The 24,545-nt window shown below is 38.0% G+C and overlaps 1 protein-coding gene across 1 annotated transcript; it reads right to left on the bottom strand.

The window, feature by feature from the left end:
- Positions 1-983: 983 nt before the first annotated feature.
- LOC131310039 (calmodulin-binding transcription activator 4-like) lies at positions 984-18,361 on the bottom strand. Its single transcript, XM_058336831.1, has 12 exons — positions 17,954-18,361; positions 14,218-14,343; positions 13,989-14,104; positions 13,067-13,155; positions 12,662-12,707; positions 11,807-12,224; positions 9,695-9,837; positions 8,953-9,336; positions 5,503-6,176; positions 3,056-3,641; positions 2,057-2,350; positions 984-1,319 (listed from the first exon to the last, which is right to left on the bottom strand). The coding sequence occupies exons 1-12, from the start codon at positions 17,964-17,966 to the stop codon at positions 1,233-1,235; spliced, it is 2,976 nt and encodes a 991-aa protein (XP_058192814.1). The 5' UTR covers positions 17,967-18,361; the 3' UTR covers positions 984-1,232.
- Positions 18,362-24,545: the final 6,184 nt, after the last annotated feature.

The raw sequence follows: 24,545 nt of genomic DNA, 5'->3' as shown, positions 1-24,545 counted from the left end.
AATAAAATACAAACAAAAACTGTTCGGATGAAGCCTTTCTTGATCATTTTTTTTGCCGATTTCTCGCGGGTACCCTTAAAATCACGTTTTGATCATATTCAGCAGCTCAGATCATCGAAACTCGATCAGAAAATGGGAGGTGTGAACGGGAAGGGGTGTGGACTTGATCCGGACTATATATATATATATATACACACACACACACTCCAAGATCCCAGACAATTTTATGATGCGGATCTCACCTTCCCGATCAAATTTCAATGATCCGAGCCGTTCATAGTGATCAGAACGTCATTTTAAGGGGACCTGTGAAAAATCAGCACAAAAAAAAAAAAAAGACCGAGTAGGGCTTGATCGAAGCAGTTTTCATTGGACGGTTCAATAAAAACTGCTCAAATCAAGCCTTTTTCAATCATTTTTTTTGCTGATTTCTCGCGAAAACCCTTAAAATCACGTTTTGCCCACTTTGAGCGGCTCGGATAATTGAAATTTGCTCAAGAAATGGGAGGCCCGCATGGTAGACTGGTAAAGGAACCCTCACTAAGAGCCCGTTCCAGAACACCTTCTTAAAAAATAAGTACTTATTTCACATTTTTAAACTAAAAAATAATGTAAATAAAAAATAATTTTTTATTTTTTTTTACACCATATTAAAGATCTCATTGAGATGAGATCTTTCACGCAAATGATCGGAATTCCACGCAAATGATCGGAGCCGTTCAATTTTTTAAATATATATATTTTAAGAATACCTTATAAGCAAATTAAAGGACTCCGATCATTTACATGAAATTCCAAAATGGATCCCTCACAAAACTTGTGTCAGTGAGTGAGTGAGTGTGTGTGAGAGAGAGAGAGAGAGAGAGAGAGAGAGAGAGAGAGAGAGAGAGAGAGAGAGTGAGAGTGTGTGTACACTCTGGTGACAACAATTTTTTTTGCTAAGCAATATACAGCCTGAACAAGCCGACCACAAAAATATAGAATACAGTAATACAGACTGAACAGTCTACAATATACAGACTAAACCAGAAAATAATCTGACAGCTTATGTTAGAAGTAGTCCAGAAACACCATACGCAGACTTAACCAGAAAGAAGAGCCTACTAAAAGAGGATGCAAGTTAAAAGAGGATTCTATATAATTGCCCCAGCTTTTATTGGAGCCCCGCCAGTATAGTGGGATCAGTTGGTTCAACGGGACGGATACCTAAGTTATCAAACAAAATAACGAGTCTACGGGTACTTGCATGCATCTCCACTTCCCATATAAGAGACATCACTTTGAGAAGTTATTAATTCGCTTCCCGAGCCTTTTTCAGCCTGCAAGATTAATTGAACTGATCATTGAATCTTATGGTTGAAATTAAAAGTCAGGGAGCATTCTGTAAACGACAGCTATTAAATCACCAGATTGGAAAACTAAATAGCTTATATAACCAAAGCAAATTTATCAATCAGGCTTTATTTTCATCTAAGTTTCATCAGGTTAAAGTTCCAGCCATTTTCCAAATAAACTACTCCTAAGGATTGAATATTGGAGAAAAGTAGAAAACATTTACTCAGTTTGTTGTTAACCTGCACCAGGCATGGAGGCAGACACATTATGTCTTGGAATGTTGTTTCGCTTAGCTAGGAAAAGGAAGCGTTTCGAAAACATTACGAAAACGTAACCAGTACAGAACAGGAACGTCAAAGAATTGGGAATGTATGAAAACGTCATTGTTGGGTTTTCCTATTAGTCGTCAAAACAATGCTCCTTCAATATTTTGGGAAGTTTCGTAGATTTTTTTGAACATGTTCTGGTGAAAATAATATATTTAAGTGCAAACATCGGAATTTTGGAATTCCACTAGTATTTCATTTAGGTCTCCTGCGAAAAAAAAAGCTTAGACGCCATGCAACGATATTTGGTTCCTCGATCAAATACTTTCCCTATAGGTGAAATATATCACGCAATGGCACCCATTTTCACTTAGGAAAAGGGTGGCAGGGGGAATAATCTCTATATAAATGAGAGTTTTGTGCGAATGCTAGAACAGTGTATGAGACCTTAATACCTTAGCTTGACGGTATCTATCGAGCATGCGACGATATTGCTGACGTGCGTCTGGAGAGTCAACCATGGACAGCACTCTTGTGACGGCCTCATCAATAGCTTTTTCCACATTCTGTTTGCGGAACACTTTGAGTATGTCTTCTTCTTCACTTTCATCAATGGACTCCATCTCAGGCCTAAATCCCCGCAATCCAACTCCTTTCCTGCGCCATCTTAGAACCACCTTCTCTAGGACACCAACAGCCCAACAGATTATTTTATATTGCTTCCTAACCTGATAACCTCTAACATGAGCCTGAAAATACAAGTACGTTGCCTAAGAGCCAAAATCTCGAAGACTTCAATTAACTAATGGGTGGGTTTCACATATTTCTTCTCAATATGGATATCTCAAGCACTTCCAAATGCATGTTGTAGGTTGATATTGGCATGGAAGCAAATAACCGTAAATTAATTTTCCAAAAGGGACCATTACATGCTAGAAGTTCATGAATGTATAATGTTATTCAACATATCTGTTATAGTGTGCTTTCATCTATCTAAGATTAAGTCAAATTCTTGGTGCTGAAATATTAGGTCTTTCTTTCCGTGCGGTGTGATGGCTACCAGGCTCCATTAAGTTGTCAAATTTTGGTGCATCAAAATTATTCCTGAGAAAATTTTAGTGCCATGAGTGAAGTAAAAGGAAATATGATTCCCCGAATGTGTTCAGTCGATAAGGATATTCTAAGAAAACTAAAATGCAGTAGTTTAATCGAGTAGGGAACTGTTTCAAAACAAGATTCGTGTACAGTCTTCTGATTTTCCAGGACAAGTTTTTAGCGGAAACTAATCCTAACAGGAAAGTCAAAGACGTGGTTCTGCAGGTTTCCTGTTATTTGAACAAATAAGAAGGGCAGAAAAGTCACGTATTCCCGATCTTCGCCTTTCTTTCTGACCAACTGAATGGGGCCTTGGGGATTTTGTAAACAAGGATTTTGCAAACAAAGAAACATGGTACCTGTATCTTCACAACTTTATGGCGAAATGCCAGATAACCCTTCCGACCTTTCCAACCTCGATATTTCTTCTGAATGGAAAGAGCAGCTGTATTGGTATCGCGTGCATTGTGGAAAGCTGGTTTCGATGCAGCCGACATCCCCAAAATATCACTTGAAAGAATATTATGCTCATCTAAAGTACAAGCAGCAGCAGCAGCATCTTCTCTCATTTGCCTTCTCCTGAAAGAATGTGTACGAAATGCAGCTTGTATACGAGCAGCAGCCTGAACTGCATTCCTGACTGCAGCGAAAGTGTCTTTGAGAGAAAGATGATCTTCATTTGAAGCAAGACTTCTCTTTGAAATGCTACTTAGAGCAATTTCGGATTCCACCGCAGCAGAGCCTTTAGATAGCTCGTTTTCTTCCAATGTGAGGGATGAAAGATGGCTCGTTAGGGCAACCTCGGAAAGATAACCCGCAAGTCCCTTGTGTCCACTGGCGGCAGCAAGGGATGCAGGTGTTTTACCCTTTGGATCCTCCGAATTGGGATCGGTCAATGCCCCAGCTGATGCACCAGATGCCATGAGTGCAGCAACCATTTTTTCCCTGTTGCAAACCATTTGAAGGTGCACTTAAAACAGTTATTCCCATAAACTAGAAGAAGGCCTAGTAAATCCTATCAAAATAAAAACTCATCTAAAGCACAATTTAAGAAAACCAAAAGGTTGTTATAAACATCATCGTCGTTGATTCTAAACTGATTCAACTAGTCATTGAAGGAGCAATAACAAATTTGTGTCTCTCAGTCAAAGTAACGTGATCAACATGTTGTTTGGTGGTCAACCAAGCTAATAAGTTTGAACTTTGAAGCTTCTAATACAGCTCACGAGTTGGGAATTTGGTTTAAAGTAAATAGCAGGGGCACGGAAGATTTTGAAGAAAAATAGTCCACCAAGCTTAGAAGAGTTGCTCAATCGCCTTCTGTCATGTAATTACAAGAGGTACTTGAAAGCTTTCTTCTGCTTTCTTTGTCCCATTTAAAATTTCTTCATTCTGTCTCTGATATCTTAAATCCTATTGTGGCGATCTTTCAACCTCAACCGCTAGGTCTTCGATATGCTCTGAGAGCAGTAAAAGCTTATCACTACGTACGTGCATTCTACTCATCTCTATACATTTTGAATCTTACCGAGCAAGACTGGGTTACATACGGGGGTGCCTATTGGATGGCATGACACTAATTGCCAGGCCCAATTCAAAACAACTAAAGATTTTGGGACAAGTGGTGATCTGACACTTCATACTTATATTGGTCTAGACCTCTCAAACTATGTAGGTGCAACAGGATGTGAAAGAAGAAAATGAAATATGCAAGTGATGCTTAATGATGCTTTAAAGTGGATAGGTAAAAATATGGCTTTGATGAGGTAAAAGTAATATAGCAGGGTTTCCATTCCAGATGACATTGATGAGGTGAAAAGTAACCAATAGCAGGGTTTCCCATCCAGATGACAAGATACGGAGGGACAACCATTGAAAAACTGACTAAAGCCTAATAGCTCTTGAATGTAATCTAAGCAGACGATGAGAACACCACAAGAATATGCTAAAGCTCCAACGTTCCAGCAACTGCCAATAACGTGGTCTGAAATGTTCCCATCTACACCGTAATCACCAAAAATGTATCAAAGACAGAAGTAGTTTAAACAGAAAAACTAATGTCCTACAGATTACCCTCAAATCCATCTATAACCATTTACAACTATTCGAAAAATATTGCACCTGGCTATGTATGCAAACAAGAACCATTAGCAAGTTTCTAAATTCCTTCAATGTGTAAGAAAATCCTTTGTCAGCAGTTGCTGCTAGTAACACTCTACTATGTATGCCAGAACGGCCAAATATATTCCTACAAAAAATCCACCAGTAATCAACCAAGCCCTGCAGCATGGCCTAAGCACAACAAGAGGACTATAGTAGAGCTTTAAGTTCAAGCTACATTGTAACCACCAACAGGATCCATACTTCTTACACTCCTAGTGACTATCAAAGAAAAAAGTAGTTCAAATAGAAACAAACTGAGCGTCTTAAATTATCTCAGATAAACTTAAAGTAGGGTTATTTACTATAAGTGCCGCCTTCCAGTTCCTTCAATTGGTAAACAAAACCTTTTCTTCAGCAATCACTGCTACTTGAGTCTTGACATTTAAGTCTAATCGTCGACAGAAAAAAGTGTACTCCTATCTGAAGCAACATTCCCAACATGTTGTATGAAATTATACTGCTTATTTGATGCTTGACAGAAACTAATGAATGGAAGTGCTTTTTTAATATCTTAGAGAGTTTGCCAGATGACATTAGCCGATCCCAATTGATTGGGAGAAAAGACTTATTTTGGTTTGGTACTAGTTCTAAAATACATGAATCTGTTTATCTGCCACTAATTACTAAGGAGACTAAAATTCACCTTCCATAACGTGCAGCCCAATGAAGGGCCGTCCATCCATTAACGTCACGTAAATCTACAATAACTCCAGAATTTAGAATGGGTTTTAAGGCCCATTCAAAGCCCAATCCAGCAACCATGTGTATTACCCCTTGCTCTTTCTTGGACAAGAAACACCCCTGCTGACCACACCGCAATCTGAAAGAAAGCCACTGCAACAGCTTGTCTTTTAAAATTTCTTCCAGAAGCCAATCTGTTGTACCAGACGAAGTCCAACTGCCATCTAAAAGACCCTCAATAACATGGCCCCATGGATCTTCACCAGCTCCGGATTTTCCCACTATATCCCTGACGGATTCATTAATATCTCCCTGTACCAAAAGGTCAGATAAAAGCGTCTGCACGAACCTGACAAGTAAGAGCATTTCTTCTGGACTCCTAGTTGTTTCTGAATGGGACAAACTACAGTGAGCCCAACTACTTGGAGCATCGTGGTACTCAAACTCTCTGATTTCGCTGCAGGATTCCCTATTGCCAGAAGTGATGCAAAGAGTCACCTTTCCAGGAGGGCGAGGAGGGGCCTGGCAACATATGACACCTTCTTGGATGATCTGGATAGGAACTTCGATGTCACCAAACATACAAGTCCATGTGAATTCTGATGGATCGCAGAGAAAAGACCCGACAATGACAACCTGTAGTAAGCAACTTCAACTCATAATTGTAAATTAAACCTGACAAAAATAACAGCATTACAAAAGAAAGATGAATGGAAGAAAATCAGAGTCATTGGATATTTGCACTTGCAATATCATATTGACTATACAGGTGGCATAAAGCCTCCATGAAGAAAAATAGGTCGCAAGAAATCAATTACTTTTCCCCTGAAAATGGGATTACAATACTTTGTTTTGATGAAGAAGTTTTTAATGTCTGATGTCTTCAAACTGTGCTGTGGAGCAGTAGAGGGCTAGGCGAGGAGGAGTTGAGAGATAGGCCGAAAGAAGAATTTGGGCGTATCACTAGATTAGAAGAGGTCAGTATGAGACAGAAGTCGAGGAATTTATGGCTGAGTGATGGTGACAGAAATACAAGAATTTTTCATAGAATGGTGAATGCTAGCAGGATTTGCAATTTCATGGGCCGGATTAGAGTGGGGGAATTGATCTTGGACAGTGAGGAGGATATTTGGTGGGGGGTGTCTGTTTTTTGCCGATTTATTTAGGGAGGGAGGTTGGCGACCTAGGGTGGATGACATGGAGTTTTATACTATCTCACATGAGGATGTTACTTGGGTGGAGAGGGCGTTTCCCGAGGAGGAGGAGGTTGTAGCGCTTAAACTAATGAATGGTGATAAGACCCCAGGACTAGATGGTATGACTTTGGCCTTTTTTCGGCACTGTTGGGAGCATGTCAGGGTAGAGGTTGTGGGTATGTTTCATCATTTTGCGGTGCATGGGGAGTTTGAGAAAACCTTGAATGCTACTTTTGTGGCTTTGCTACCGAAGAAAGGTGGTGCAGAGGATATTTGGAAATTTAGACCTGTTTGTCTTCTTGGGGTAGCATATAAACATCTAACTAAAGTCTTGGCGATCATGCTCAGGTTAGTGTAGCGCAAAGTTGTTTCGGAGTTTCAAAGTGCTTTTGTGGAAGGCAGGCATATTTCGGATGCCATGTTGGTGCAAACGAATGTGTGGATTCTAGGTTGCGGAGTGGGGAACCGGGGCTAGTGTGCAAGTCAGATATTGAAAATGCCTATGACCATGTTAATTGTGACTTTTTTGTTATATGTTACAGAGAGAATGGGGTTCAGGACTCAGTGGTTGGGATGGATCAAGTTTTGTATATCTAAGGCTAGATTATTGACTTTGGTGAACTGTTTGCTGACTTCTTTCAGTCAACTAGAGGATTGAGGCAGGGGCGACCCCTTACCACGTCTCTTGTTTATCTTGGTTATGTACGTATTAAGTAAGATGATTTGCTGTGGAAGGGGGTTTTCTGGAGGGTTCTAGGACAGGTAGGGTTGATGGAGATGATGTAGTCGTTTCTCATTCTTTATATGCAAATGATACCATTATTTTTTGTGGTACGGATGTGTTAAAAGGCTATCTGAGAGATATATTGATATGCTTTGAGGCAGTGTGCAGGCTCAAGGCGAAGGTGAATGGGGGAAAGTCTGAAATTAGTCCTATGGGGGAGGTTGATGGTATTCACTTATTAGCAGGGGTAATGGTTGCAAGGTGGGTTCTTTCTCTTCATCTTACCTGGGTCTTCCTTTGGGTGCCCCATTGAAATCTATGGCAGTTTGGAATTCGGTGGTTGATAAATTTCAGAAAAGGCTTGCAGGTTGGAAGAGGTAGTATTTGTCGAAAGGGCGAAGGATGGATGACACTCATTATGAGCTTGCCTACATGCTTTACGCCAGTCTTCACTATCCCTATCTTGGTGGCAAAATGGTTAGAGAAATTACAAAGAGATTTTCTTTGGGTTGGTTTCGGGGAGGAGTTTAAGTACCATTTTGTGGGTTGGGATACAGTCTGTTCTTCATTTCAGAACGGAGTGTAGGAGTGAGGAGACTCACTGCTTTAAATCAAAGTGTATAGGGAAAATGGTTATGGAGATTTGCTTGCCAAGGGGTAGCAGGTGGAGGAAAGTGGTGTGTGCTCAGGCATGGAGAAGGTTGGGCAGCATGGTCCTCGCACAAAATCCGCGTGTCATGTGAGGTGGGGCTTTGGAAGGCATTAGGAGAGGTTGCGTTGAGTTTTCTAGGCATACAAACATAAAGGTGGGGGCAGGGAGAAGGGTAAAATTTTCGGAGCACGTTTGGTTTGGGATGTACAGTTAACAGATGCTCAGCCTTCTATATTTCAGTTGTTTATGGACAGGGGAGAGGGCATTGGAGGATTATCTTTGGATGGATGAGGAGATGGTGTGGTGGGGACATCATGCTTCATAGGAAGAGGTGTGGACAAATGATGTGGTGCCAAACAGTAAATGTCTTTTCCTTTTTTAGTTTGTTTAGTTGGGAGCCGAGGAAGAAGAATCCTTCCCTAGATCGCGACATGTTAGTAATTTTTGGTGTTTAGAATGGGGCATAGGCTCTCTTGATGGAGTAGAAATTTTTCCGGGTTGTCCACTTTTTGGCCTTTTATTCTTTGCTTTCTTTTGTACATAGGTGTCATCCCCTTGATGCCTTTTCAAAAAAATTATTACTAATAAAAAAAAATACTGAATCTCCAAGTGTCAAAACTTGTTTTAAGGACAAAACATCCTAATTCAAGGTAAGACATATCGCAAAAGTCGTTTTTTGGAGAATCAGTTTCTTTCATGGACAAAACTTGCTACCACAAGATAAGTCCTCTTCTTGTTTTTTTCCATTTACACATGATCAAAATGTAGGAAAAATATACAAACTATACCTTCAACATTTGATTAACTGAAAAATTGCATTACTGGAAGAGAAAATCCTACCTTCGTAGCAAAAGTGGAAAAGCCCCATTCTGGAGATATTTCGCAAATTGTAAATTTCTGTTTTGGTGCAATGGTTAATCTTGAATCTGCCCCGAGATCAATCCCAAGCTGACTTTGGTCAAATGGTTCTGGGAAGTAGTCAGGGTTGGTATAAAGAAAGTTCGTAAGAGGAGAATATGCTGGATACTTGAAATTTTCAACATCTTGTGACTGTGAGATGGAAGTTGACAATTCAAAAGGACTCCCAGAGTTCGATGGATATTCACTGGATACTGAAGGTTGCAGATTCCTAACACTTCCTGAACTTACAATGGTATTACACTTTGGAGAATTCGGTCTGCCAAAATCTGTCCTAGGAATTTCTTGGACTTGAAGCACACAGCCCTGTTGAAAATATCAACCCATTATGAAAGCAGCACAAATACTAGCTTTACAAGAATGGGAAATGCGATGATTATGTAAGAAAAAATAAAAAGATGATGACGGCAATAGCATATACGCATATAGGTCAATGTATCATCTGCAAGTGTACACATGCGCACAATTTTTACTATTATTTTCCAGTATGTGTTTCTATTTGTACTAACAGAAAGAACCATGTATAAAGACACGAATAGACATGAATACAAGTTCCCAAAGGATATTAGAGAAGGCAAGAACTGATCTGAATACAAGTTTTGAAAGGATATCAGAGAAGGAAAAATGATGGAACATACAACAATAACTAAAGTTTCTCTCTCACATTTCTGTCTGAGGTATGTATATCTTTCTCTTGGAACTCCGCTCTTGGAGGGAACTCCAGTATCTCCTTCCAAGGTAAAGAGTCTTTTCGTTCAACAATAAACTCTTCTACCATCAGTTGGTGATTAAATTCCCCATTCCCCCCTGAAAAAGAGAGTGAAAAAAGGTAAACAACTGTAATGACATACATATGCCTAAATTTAATTTGGAAACTGTTGGAGCCTGTCCCACTTGGATCAATTACAAAATTATAAAGCCAATTACAAAATTATAAAGCCCAAAGCTAGTATATGAGCCTGGATGGCTTTTCCACTAAGTGCCTATTATTTTGAATGCTTTATCAAGAACTAAATGTCTTGGTCGGAAAAACAAGACATTATGTCTTGGTAGGAGAAGACATGAGTTTGATAATTATGGTGGGCCTAAGTAGAATGCAACAATATGGCAGATGATTTCAACCAATACCCAACAACTCAAATTTAACTATCATCAAGTATATAAACAAATTTCAAACAAACTATGATGGCATCACAACCTTCCGCTGTGCTGGCATGTATCACAAGGATTAGCTTTTAAATACAAAGGGTGTTCCATTTATTAATGATTATCCAGAAACGAATATGCGTCAAGAAAGAACTCCCATATTACACAATCTAGTACTGAGAAAAGCCTGATGTATTTATTTCACCAGGAGGTCTTGTGTTCAAGGGGTTTATTCTGCAGTTGTCCAAAAGTGGCACTGCATTGGACACGCAATCTCGTCTTGTCTCATTATACCCCTCGAATGTAACTTTGAATATTTATTTAGTAAGAATAACTTATGATTAGTTATCTGATAAGGTAGATGATTGCGAAATGAGATTGGAATGCTTGTGTTCTTAATTGTTCTTTGTCAGTCTTGAGAAATTAAAAATTCTTCCTTTTTGGTTTGGCCTCCATTTCTTTTATGTCTTTTCCTTTAATCGCTTCGACCCATAGTTGCTGGTTGTCTACAAAGATAAATTTGATATATTTTGTCTTCATGAATATGGCAGGTACATACAGGTAGAAAATAGGTTAAATGAGCATAGAAAAACATCAATTCCAGTAAAATCGTATCCTTCTACCTTACCACATTGATTGGTGGAGAGGCAATAGAATATGAAAATTTCAATCTCCAGGGATCAAAATCCTCAAGTCTTCAACTTCAATTGTTGAAGAATCCCTTCCTTTCGCAAACATCATGACTACCCTTTGTATAACAAAATAACAAATAGCTAAGATCACATGTGTTTGAAGCTGTGCGATATGCACCCCTCTTGTGTTTGCCCCTGGTTGGAGGCATCCAGAGTATATCAGATGGCTTCAAACACGTGTGATCTTGTTTGTTATTTTGTTATACAAAGGGAAGTCATGATAAGGTAGAAATTTTGATCCCCAGAGATTGAAATTTGCATATTCTATTGCCTCTCCACCAATCAATGTGGTAAGGTAGAAAGATACGATTTTAGTGGAGTTGATGCTTTTCTATGCTCATTTGACCCATTTTCTACCAGTATGTACCTGCCATATTCATGAAGACAAAATATATCAAATACCGACAAGGATAAACTGCAACGAGGAAATTTTTATCGTTGTAGACAACCAGCAATTAACTATGGGTCAAAGCGATTAAAGGAAAAAGACATAAAAGAAATGGACGCCAAACCATAAAGGAAGAATTTTTAATTACTCAAGGCTGAAAAAGAACAATTAAGAACACTAGCATTCCAATCTCATTTCGCAATCATCCACCTTATTACATAACTAATCATAAGCATAAGTTATTCTTACTAAATAAATATTCAAAGTAACATTTGAGGGGTATAATGAGACGAGACGAGATTGCGTGTCCAATGCAGGGCAACTTTAACGACACATTGAAAGGTTCAGATCATCCCTCAACAACTGTCTAAAAAATCAATGTATAATAATGGACACTACCCCGAGGGAAATGGGAACCATTAACTAATATGAAATCATATTCAGCAACATAGGAGATAAATCAGATAAGAGGACACATATCGAATACAACTTCGCAAAACATGAGCAAACAAGTGCATTTTGACTATACTGAGCACCAGATGTCACATACCGGTTTCTTGTTGCAACACAAGATCAATTTCATCATCAGGAAATGGAACATATCTACACTGATAATTTAGCATCAAGTCCAAATCATTTGAATTCTCGTTCTTAATTTCTTCAAAGCCATCATCATTCAAACTTAATTGCTCCTCAAGCCTTCGCAATGCTTGACCTACTTCAAGCTCAGATGAACTACTAATCTCTGGCGTTCCTGCAATCCTGTCTAAGTGATCCATCCCATTATTCTGGACGACTGCATCAGAACTAACTTCTACAGCCCCTGGGCTCTGATATGGTTCATATACTTCACCAATGAGAGCAGCAGCAGCAGGATGTTGAGCAGCAAGGGCACTGGGACTTTGATTGCATGTAGAAGTGGATCCTGCTAACCACCATGAAGACATAGATCCAGAACCATGCCTCTCCTGCAATCATGAATACAACTGGCAATGTCAATGGTAAGTAGTGTTTGCAATGATTATCATGATTCACGAGGGGAAAACAAAATAGCTTATTTCTGTCCGCAATTGCTCCAACTGAGCTGTATATAGAAACTACCAATTCTAACAATACACCCACAGACAGAATGGACACTTTACTCAGGTGGCCATCAAAATCTAGGGAGTGAGAAATCCATATTGGCCCTGATACACATGGTCAAGAAGCAGTTACAAAATAAGCCTCAAATGTAAAAATCATATACCCTACAATGACGATCACATTTCAGGCCCAGCAAGTTCAAACAATCTACTTAGGCCAAACAAAGCAACCCTGACAAGAAGCACCAAATACCAAGCAGAAGAAGTACAAATATCAGGACTTAGAATGATGAATCCAAGCTGGGAGTAGAGAAGAAACTAACCTCACTAATTTCTCTATAATGAACAAGAACAATGTGCTCATACGCCCTGCCAAAATCACAACATAATTATATTCTTAGAAACCAAATAGATGAGGATGGAAATCAGCGAGATAAGAGGGGGAAAGAAAAAGCAGATTAACCCTTGTACATATGAAGGAAATAGGTCAAATCTGTTATTTGTTACACTTTGGAAGGCTACTTAGTGTGGATTCTGGAAAGCTGAAAAGTTAGCATGATACAGATCGTGAGCTGGGGCATGTGGAATTAAAAATCAGCAATTCTTATATAATTGAGTAAGATGTACCGAGTAAGCTTACAGCCAGTACATCCAAGGAACAATGGTTTCGGAAAAGCTTTCACATATAAGAAATAACAGTCAGCTAAGATATGCCAAAGTACACTTACGGATCCAACATCCAATAGCTACGCCTCTGAAATTTGGAATTCTGCTCCCCATGAGCGTAATAACAATTTAAAGCTTCAATATTTCCAACCTGTACACAGAAAATTGTTAACTAAAATGACTTCAATCAGGCTGAGAACGTCAAATAAAGGAAACCCCATCGAACTTTCATGGTTTACAAGAGCATGAAACAGCAAAAATTAGATTTCTGATACACATGAAAGAACTAGCACAATGGAAAATCTGGTTGACTAGCATAATCGAAAATCTGGTTGACTTTTAGTGTTGTCTGGAAGCTCCCTTATCCGTGGTAGGAGTGGCAAAACCTGGTTTGGAGAACTGTTTTCAAAGGCAATACTGGGGCTTGCCTTGAGTGGAGTCTGTTCTTTTTTCCCCTAAGTGGAATCGGTTCAATACAAGTTGTTGGGGCAAAGACGAAGGGCTTTCCCGTACTTGCGAAACGTCTTAGAATGTTTTCCAAAGTTATGTTTTCATGCCTTAACATGCTTTTTTTGTGAATTGTATCTACTATTTTGTTTTTGTTTTTGTTTTTTTGTGAGACACCTTTAGATCCCCTATGTTTATGGCAATTTTAGTGGATTTTACTTTTTATAAATAAAAAGTAAAAACACCAAAGGCTTATGCTTCAACGCCTTGAAGCTTAAGCCTCGCCTCATGAGAGGTCAACAGTCTCGCCTAAGTAGCCTTGCACTTTGGCCTCTGGAAACTTTGTTTTGGAGTGCACGAAAGAGTATTGGAATACGCATAAAGGTGCAAAAGTCAAGGATTCCATAAAACATAATGATGCAAACTTATACGGTCATTTTGTAAGGTTAAAACAGCCAAGATCCGAATGCCGTAATGCATGTCCAGCATATTTCAGAAAAATGCTTCGAAATGTATGATATTTATACTGGCATTAACCTTGAGCCTTTCATGTGCTTCACCAACAGTTCTCCCATCTTTCTTTTTGCGCCAGTTGTGACCATCTTTACGAAAAAATCGAAGGACTCTCTTGTTAAAAAGAAACAAAGATCCACCTGTTGAAGATTCCAATCAGCAAAATGGAAAACATTAGACGCATGCAGTAGACTTAACATGAAGGCAGGCTTTCATGCCATTATCCATAAGATACAACAACCAAGAAGTCTACTTGCTGGTTTTTGAAGGGGCCGATGGGTAAGTTGGTCTTCCTTATAATTGTGTAAAATAAAGAGCACTTCTGCTGGCTTCAACCACCGGATTTGAGCTTCTCGAACCAGATCATCGATATTGTAACCTGAAATGGAATAGAGAATTGCAGTCATATATAACTTCATTCTCAACAACTTCCTTTGCCGGGTGCTACCAGTAATAAAAGGCTATGATCAAGATCTAACAGTATACTTTCAAAGGAAAGAACGATATAGATGTGGGAATTCTTGCATACGATTGCCAGTCCCTCTTGAATTTAGATATCAATTTTACTTTATTCATGTAAAGGTAATTGTAGCGAATTCTTACAAAATATGGAGGTACAGTAATTATAGAGTTCAAAGGTAAATATATTCTTAGTAAGAATTTGCATGATGAAACTTTAGTTCAAATGCATTTGGGAATACAAGGTTGGAGCAGGCCAATTGAAGTACCAAAAAAGCTTAAGTTTTGGGAGAGTGTCCAAGTACGTTGTACCTACACGAAATGAAGCTATAGTTCAATTGTCATCAGTGTGCAACTAACTTTGATAAAAGTTTCTAGTCAAAATTTGTAAACAGCCAAAGACTAAAGAGCACCTATATCAGAACTTTGTTACGCTATGATCAAATAGAACTAGGAAAAGACTAAGCGCACTGCCGGGAAACCTTCATAGTAAAACACATACTGACAAATGTTATCCTTGTATAACTTAAGCACTTCAATTAACTTGTTAACAGGCCTGGCTAAACCCTCTCTGTCTCGGGATCATCTACATTTACCACTGTTCTGCTTCCCTCCTTGCCTCTTTTTCCTCAAGCTCCTATTTTATCCATCCACACACACCCAAATATATATATATATATATATATATATATATATATATATATATATATATATCGGAGCGGTTCCGGGGACACTTAAAAAAACTCTTAAAAAAACACTTCATAGTTCCCGATCAAATTTTGATGATCCGGGCCGCTCAATGTGATCAAAACGTAATTTTAAGGGTGCCCGCGAGAAATCAGCAAAAAAAAGACCGGGAAGGGCTTCATCCGAACAGTTTTTTATTGAACTTTATTGAACGGTCCAATAAAAAACTGCTCAAATCAAACCCTTCCCGGTTAGTTTTTTTGCCAGTTTCTCACGGGCACCTTTAAAATTACATTCTGAACACATTGAGCGGCTCGGATCATCAAAATTTGATCGGGAACTATGAGATTAAGATTTGGAGTGTTTTTTTAAAGGTTTTTTTAAGTGTCCTCGGAACCGCCCCGTATATATATACTAGTGGATGCCCGTACCTGAAGGCACAGCGCAACGCATTCTAAACAAAGTCTAAAGGCACAGCGCAACGCATTCTAAACAAAGACTAAAGGCATGGCGCGATACTTTTTTTGAAACAATTGAAGTAAATTGATCATTCCCCCCCCCCCCCCCCCCCCCCGTCTCTCTCTCTTATGGAAACATGTTTCTTTTTGGATTTTTTTTTATTTATCAAATACCATTGGATATTAATTTTCTTTTCCCTTCCCCGCAATGGTTATCTTTTTCTTTCCCTTATCTGCTAGACTACTACTGTTCCCTTTTGTCTTTCCTTAGCCATTGCTTCAGCCTTCCAGACAAAAAAGAGTAAAATCTATATCAAAACTTTTAATGTATAAACCAAGAGGCCATGACATGAAGAACTGGAATTTTTTTGTCAGGATTCAGACATTAAGAACCCATATACCTCCAAGCTATATAAATTGGCTATATACAGGCCATGACATGAAGAACCCATATACTACCAAGCTTGATAATCGTTTTATTGAACTTCAAGAATTAACACATCGATCAATACACCAATCAAAGGCTAAAATTTCTATACACTAACTCATACTTCAATAAACCAATCAAAAGCGGAAACTTCAATACATTAAACTTTTTCATGGATTAAACAACAATTGAAAACACCAAGCCTGGTAATGGTATTTCTTTCGTTCTATTTTTTCTTTGTTTTGAAGATTAAACAACAATTTAGGAAAACCCTAGTCTAGTGTGAAATTGAGGATGGGGGAATTCTTACCATAGAGAGAAAACCAAATTAATTTTTTCGAGGATATGGAGAAGATGTGTACAGAGATTGAGGCGATCAATCGGCGACAAATTGAGGGGGGCTCCAATCCGAAACGTTGGATGAGTTGGTGGGCGTTGAATGTTTTATAGTGGGCCGAAGAGTGGGTTATGGGAGGGAGAGATCGATATAAAGACCGCAACAATGGAGGGAGAGAGGTGAGAAGAGAGAGGAAGACAGAAACGACTGTAACTTATTGAAAACAGGTTGAAACGGGTAGACAGACGTGAGACTTGTTAGCAAGTTGGAATCAATGATTCAATTCAATGATTGTAATCTATTGGAATTTCGATCCGACGGCTAGAGACGTGCTTTTGTTTGTATGGGTAAACAAAAATCGCTCTATTTTATAATATAGAAGGTTGGCGGAAAAAAAAAAGGAAGAAAAGGAAATATAGGAAGAGAAACATTATTGTAGGTTTATAGTGTGAATGAAAAATTAAAAGGCAATCACAGTTTGGAAACCAAATTATCGTGCATATTATCAAAGGAGAAAGATTCTCTAGTATACTATCAAAGGAAAAATAATTGGATGACTAAGATCTTAATTAGAGGCGATCAGATGGCTGTAGAGGTGCTCATGTTTGTATGGGTAGATAAAAACCGCTCTGTTTTATAATATAGATAGATAGATATATAGAGTTAGGTTCCGGTGAGGGATCCCTCATTTTAATAAAATAAGGGACTCCCCTTCCCGATTGAATTTCGATGATCCGAGCCGCTCAAAGTGAACGTGATTTTAAGGGTCCCCGTGAAAAATCAGCAAAAAAAATGACCGGGAAGGGCTTCATCCGAGCAGTTTTCATTGAACGGTTCAAAAAAAACTGCTCGGATGACGCCCTTTCCGGTCATTTTTTTTGCTGATTTCTCGCGGGGACCCTTAAAATTACGTTCTGCACACATTGAACGGTTCAGATTTTCAAAATTTGATCGGGAAATGAAAGTCCCTCATTTTAACAAAATGAGATATATATATATATATATATATATATATATATATATATATATATATATATATATATATGTGTGTGTGTGTGTGTGTGTGTGTGTGTGTGTGTACAAAATATCCCGGCCCTTCCCTAAACTCCATACAATAAATCTAAGATACATACGGATATTTACATTCAACTCGATTTATGCTCGACTTCCAAGCGTCTGTTTTCTGATCAATACACATTCCTCCACTCGAGAAATGGTTTATTCGTACCTTTAAAAACATTAGATAGATATCAACTTATATCCAAAGCCCATCGTACCTTTAAAAACATTAGATAGATATCAACTTATATCCTAAGCCCAAGAACAGCATTTAGTACTTGCTCCAATTCCATCCATGTACCACAGACGGACCGACTGTCGCTAGTAAAGCACAGGAAAAAATAATCACAATAGTTGGCAATCAATCGGTCCTCGCCGATTGCCATGACCAACAATCAACTCTAATGGAGATAATATTCAGCAGAAAAAATGGGAGGAACGTTCTAAACCTAAATTCATGCAAATAAATGAATAGTAAATAAATCAAGGTTAGTTTGAGGACTGAGAAATCAAAGATAGATAGAATAGAAGTGAAGTGAAGAAAGGAAGGTGAAGCTGCCACCTGACTCCACCATGTTGGTGTCGTACGGAAATTAGAAGTGGAATAAGTGGTAGCCAAAGCACTTAGATACTTGAGTTCATTTCATTTCTCGAAGAACCTCTATTTAGTAGTTGTGTAGAAGAACGAATTGGAGCTTCCAAGTTGCCTTAGGAGTCCAAGGCAGAAAACGTTCGGCGTCTGGAAAGGGGTTGAACGGCACCGGAGTATCGGGAATCCCGATGATCAGTGACTCTTCGATTGATCAATACCAAGAACAAACAGAGAGAGAGAGAGAGAGAGAGTGAGAGAGTTTGTGTCTGGGGTGTGTGACTGTTTGGCAGAGCATGCCGGACTTGAAACGGCTCGGGGCAAGGCTCTGTTTGGAGGACTTGGAGTCCCTGCACTGCAGTGAGGGAAACTCGCTGCAATTTGCAGAGGCAGAATACGGTACTTTCGAGCCTCGCACAAATAATCGAAGTGGTTCAATATAATTTAAAAATAATCAGTTTCGTAAAAATTGACCCAATTAAAAATTGTGTATGGTTGATTTAATCTTTTAATTTTTAATTCATAATTAAGGATTCTAAATACTGAATGAATTTTGAAAGAAAGATAGACTATTATGTGCTCGGTAGGGCTGTCTGCGGTCCGAATTGCTATGAATCCAATCCTAATCTGCGGGTCACGGATTTTAGAAAATACAATTCGTGTCCGGACCAAAAATTCTACGGTTCGGTTCCAATCCAATCCAATCCAATCCATGAGTCACGGTTCAATTCCGATTTTATCCGCGGATTACATCCTATAAACACTAAATTGCAAATCCAACCATAAAAATAAATTCATGCCACCAAAAAAAACAAGCATTATAATCTGTCGTTACTAAGGAGAACGAGTAACTATATACCGCGTGAGAATTATTTACGCCCCAGTAATGCAATACAGTTTCCTGCTGAGGCTATATATTGATACAATATAGTATCACATTTAGATAAAATTACTGAAAAACTTCTAATTATTTACTAATAAATATTATATATATATATATATATATATATATATACAGTCCGTCTCACGTAAGGACCACCTCATTTTAATAAAATGTGGACCTCCCTTTCCCGATTGAATTTTGATGATCTGAGCCGCTCAATATGTTTAGAACGTGATTTTAAGAGTATCCGCGAAAAATCAGTAAAAAAAATGACCGGAAAGGCTTCATCCGAGCAGTTTTTGTTTGTTTTTTATTGAACGGTTCAAACAAAAACTGCTCGGATGAAGCCCTTCCCGGTCATTTTTTTTGCCGATTTCTCGCGAGTACCCTTAAAATCACGTTCTGAACACATTGAGAGGCTCGGATTTTCGAAATTCGATCGGAAAATGGGAGAAATGAGGAGGTCCGCATTTTAACTAAAATAATGACTCCTTCATTTGAGACTGACTGTGTGTGTGTGTGTGTGATATATATACACATAGAGAGAGAGAGAGAGAGAGAGAGAGAGAGTCCCATTTTTATAAAGACCACCTCATTTTAATAAAATGCGGACCTTCATTTTCCAATCGAATTTCGATGATCCGAGCCGTTCAATGTGTTCAGAACGTGATTTTAAGGGTACTCGCAAAGAATCAGCGAAAAAAAAGACCGGGAAGAACTTCATCCGAGCAGTTTTTGTTTGTTTTTTATCGAACGGTTCAAATAAAAACTGCTCAAATCAAGCCCTTCCTGGTCATTTTTTTTGCCGATTTCTCGCGAGTATCCTTAAAATCACGTTTTGAACACATTGAGTGGCTCGGATCATCGAAATCCGATCGAGAAATGTGAGAAATAGGGAGGTCCGCATATAAGGTCCTTACTTGAAGATCTCTCTCTCTCTCTCTCTCTCTCTCTCTCTCTCTCTCTCTCTCTCTATATATATATATATATATATATATATATATATATATATATATGTATATATCCCAAATCTCAATGTCATAGTTTCCGATCAAATTTTTATGATCCGAACTATTCAATATGTGCAGAATGTGATTTTAAGGGTGCTCGCGAGAAATTAGCAAAAAAATTTGATCGAGAAGTGCTTATTTTGAACAGTTTTTAATTGAACCATTTATCAAATCATGTTTTGATCATATTGAGCGGCTCGGATTATCAAAAATTGATCGGAAATTACGAGTGGTTTTTTGCGTGTCTAATTAATTGTCCCCAGAACCGTTATGTGTGTGTGTGTGGTTTGTGTGTGTGTGTGTCTATATATATATATATATATATATATATATAGTCTCTTTCTCCTAACGACCACCTTAACTTAATAAAATAAGGACCTCCCTTTCTCGATAGAATTTCGATGATCCAAGCCGCTCAATGTGTTCAGGACGTGATTTTAAGGTTAAGGGTACCCGCGAGAAATCAGCAAAAAAAAATGACCGGAAAGGCTTCATCCGAGCAGTTTTTTTTATCGAACGGTTCAAATAAAAATTGCTTGGATGAAATCCTTCCCGATCATTTTTTTTGTTGATTCCTCGTAGATACTCTTAAAATCACGTTCTGAACACATTGAGCGGCTCGGATCATCAAAATTCGAACGGAAAATGGAAGAAATGGAGAGGTTCTTATTTTAACTAAAATAAGGATCTCCTCATTTGAAAATGACTGTGTATATATATATATATGTGTGTGTGTGTGTGTGTGTGTGTACATATATGTTTAATTTATTATTTTTAAATATTTCACAGTCCGGTTTGGTTAATTCATGGTTTGAAAATGAAATCCGTGGACCGAACCATATCTCACGGTTTTTCAATTTTCAAATTCGTGTCCGAACCATTAATCTACGGATCCAATCCAAAAGTCACGGATCGGTTCGGTCCGATCCAGTTTCACCGTTTTCGATTTTTCTTGGATAGCCCTAGTGCTCGGTATCTCGTTGATCTGAACCACATATATTGTAGAGCTTGTTGAGAAGAACATTTATCAAAAAAAATTATTTGTAACCAAAAAAAGAAATTATTATGATCAAACATCGATAGGTATCAACACGCAAAAAATATTTTACAACTATAAACCGTTTCGATACCTATAGATGTCTAATGAAGAAATTTTTTTTAGTAAACGCTCTTCTCAACAAGCCTTACAATACATGTAGGAGACACCAAACACAGGATCCTAAATTTTGAATGAAAAATTACTAAATGATTGGATCAACTACATGCAATTGTCTGATCGAGCTGATTTTTTACTAGACCACTCAAAAAATTAATTTTATATTATTGAATGACTCTGATTATTTGTGTGAGACTCTAAAGTAGGCCCCACACAATATTTGTAATTAACAAGAAAAAGAGAGGATAAAATTGCAAGTGGGCTGCCTTACTTGCCAACAAAACGTGGCCATTTTTTTGGCACTGCAAATTACAGCAAGGGGAACTCACTACAGGGACTCCAAGTCCTTGTTGGGAATTTTGGAAAAGAACGAGAAGGAAATTATGGGTTTGTTTGGAAGTTGTGGAAAAGAAAAGAAAAAGGCAAAAGAAAGGAAAATTTATGCCTGTTTGGAAAAGAATTATAAGAAGAAAACCTTGAGAAAAGTGTGAAGGAAAAATTATGCCGATTTGGAAAATAATTAAGAAGAAAATTTTGTGAAAATTTTGGACAAAAATTTTGTAACGACTCTGATTTTTGACAAATAAAAATTTCGTTAAATATTTAAATTTTATTTTAATTACTTGAATTTCTTTTAAAATTCTGTTTTTATTTCTAATAATCCGTCATAATTAGATTTGAAATTTATAAAATTATATCTTTTCGTCGTGGACAATTTAGTCCTTTTTCTAAAGACAAGTATGCTTGTAGAAGCACTTGTATATTTTCTTAGCGAGTTAAATAAAATCCTAAAATTATATTTCTTGGCTAGAAATCCTACATGGCAAGTAGGATTAGCTTCCAACCGATTAGTTGGAGAAATCTAACTAGCAATTCACCAAGTTACATTCTCCCAACCTTAAATGAACCTTTTTGACCATCTTTGAGCCAAATGAATCCCTCCAACCCTAGTTGAATCTTTTAGACCTAGGAATGTAATTATTACGCTTCAGTCTAGTCTTTTCAAGTCTTACTTATCATTATTATTCTTTTACTCGTTGGATAATAATTGTTAGAAAAATTTTTATCCTTTGGGTAATAGAAATAAAATCTTATCAAAAAAAAATCCAAGAAGTACACCTAGATTTAACTAGTCAAGTCAAAACCATATCCCATCATATTGCTTCCAAAAGACGTAAACCTATTTTCTTTTCATTGAGTTATCACTTGAAAGCCCATAACTCTCACTCTTTTCCTAGACCTAGTAAGCTAGACCTATTAGGACTACGTTGTACTTAAAGTGTCCTTATATGTGTGTGTGTGTGTGTGTGTGTGTGTGTATACATACATAGGCATATTTATATACATAGTACAAGAGAGAGAGAGAGAGAGAGAGAGAGAGAGAGAGAGAGAGAGAGGCCGAAAATGGGAGAGAGGGAGTGAAGTTTGTGATTGTGTTTTGATACACTTACACAAGCTAAACCTTTTAGCCACCCTCACACTCCACCTAAGTACAACATGACAACCCATTTCTAGACTTTATTTTGTTATTTCTTGCAAGCAAGCCATCTTAGGACAAGACAAGACCAAAAGCCCTTCATGATTTGTCACTTCAAGGCCATACCTATCATAATTGCCCATTTACCCATTGGACAATAATTGCTTGGGAAAAATTTATCCTTTGGATAATAGAAGTTAGTCTTGCCAATGAAAGCAAAGATTTTTGCTATAAATAGCACCCATCACTTACCATTTAACTCACACCTTCCATCCTTCAACTTCTCTCTCTAGAATCCTTGCATTTGTTATTTGTTCTTCTTGTTCTTAGTGTTCTTGAATTTTTCTTGAAGTTCTTCAAGAAACTCAACCTAGGCTGCCAACAAATCACCACTCGACCACCCTTTCGATCCAAAAAAATTAGTAGTTTTAGTCAAGAACTAGTTTCGAGAGAAACATTTCTCTTTCGAAACTACCGTAAGTTTACCGTGGGAAGTCACACCGTTCGTTAGCCGACATACTTACTTTTCCATAGTCGCCCTACCGCCAAGAAGAACGGTAGATTTTTCCATCCTCATTATCTCTAAAGTATACGTAGATTATCCTTACTTACTTCTCTAAGTATAACTAGAAGTAGTATATTACTTGTACGTTGGAAATGCATGTTAGTTAATAATCTTATTTTTGCTAATGGAGATATGAACATGTGGAATAACCAACTTTTACTCCAATAAACATATGTTGTTTTGAACTTCCCACAAAGGAGGAAAGAACGGATTTTGAAAGATAAGACTTTATCATTTGATAGAAATATTCGTATTTTGATATTTAGGATGATTATGAGCATGTATGCATGAATTATTTGTATTACTTGTTGTGTGATAAAGCATAAGTGATTTTCACTCCAAAGGCGTCCGTACATGTGGCTTATGCTTTAAGTGGTGATTTGAGCATGATTAGTAATATAGAGTTGGATGATCTTGCTAGTTTAGTTTCAAGATTACAATGAATGATTTATGATTATGTATGTGAAAAGTCCTACAGCGGAGTCGTTGCATGAAACCGAGACACAGAAATCGAAAAAGTAGAAACATGACACCTAGGGTGTGGTTAATAAAATAATGTGATTTGCAAAAGATAAATATTTTGGAAACTACAATGTAGTCGGACTTGATAACTCATTGTGAGGAGTGCGTTTGTAAACTATTTTTGAAAATCCAATGGGAACCCGGAGCGGCGGAACCATTGTGGTATACTCGAAAATCCGGAGCGGCGGAACCGATGGATGAATTGTGGTTTGGTTATCCACGGAGAGGAGCCAACGCAATTGGTTTAATGATTTTGAAAACCCACATGGGAACCCGGATCGGCGGAACCATTGTGACGATACTCGGGAACCAGGAGTGGCGGAACCAAGGGTTTTGAATTGTGGATTGGTTATCCGTGAAGAGGAGCCAATGCCAAATTCAATGTTTTTGTGTGCCAATGGAAACCCGGTGCCGCGGAACCATTGTGAGGATACTCGGGAGACCAGAACGGTGGAACTGAGGTTGAGTGTGTTAAAAACGATTTTGGAAATATTGATTTGATATAAAAATAGTGACACGATCTACGAGAAGTCGCGTAGGAGAAACTCAGAAAAATCATGAACACCAACGTTAATTTAGATATTGAATGTGGATGTGTCATTGTTAACTATTTGTTAGATATGCAAGTACTATGTGGAAATTGTCAAACTATGATCTTCTGCTTGTAAGTTAAGGGTTAGTGGGTATGAATTATTCTATTGAGCTTTTGTAGCTCACGGTGTTACCTTTGGTGACCCTGACATATTATATTGGTGGCGACGTTGGTATAATGTGTCAGACCTTATAGATGAACAGGGTGAACTTTACATCTTGGAAGCTTTTGGAGCTGAAGAGCTAGCTAGAATGAAGGAGCAGGCGGAGCTATAGTTAGGAACCCTAGTTTCCCTCCCTTTTGTAATGAAAGTACTCTTATGGAGGTTGTGATGTAATAATGGGTCAGACTCTATTTTGA

This window comes from Rhododendron vialii, chromosome 12a, assembly GCF_030253575.1.
Source record: "Rhododendron vialii isolate Sample 1 chromosome 12a, ASM3025357v1".
Lineage (NCBI taxonomy): Eukaryota > Viridiplantae > Streptophyta > Magnoliopsida > Ericales > Ericaceae > Rhododendron > Rhododendron vialii.
Note: the sequence above shows the minus strand (reverse complement) of the source record. Positions and strands in the feature narration are given on the sequence as shown.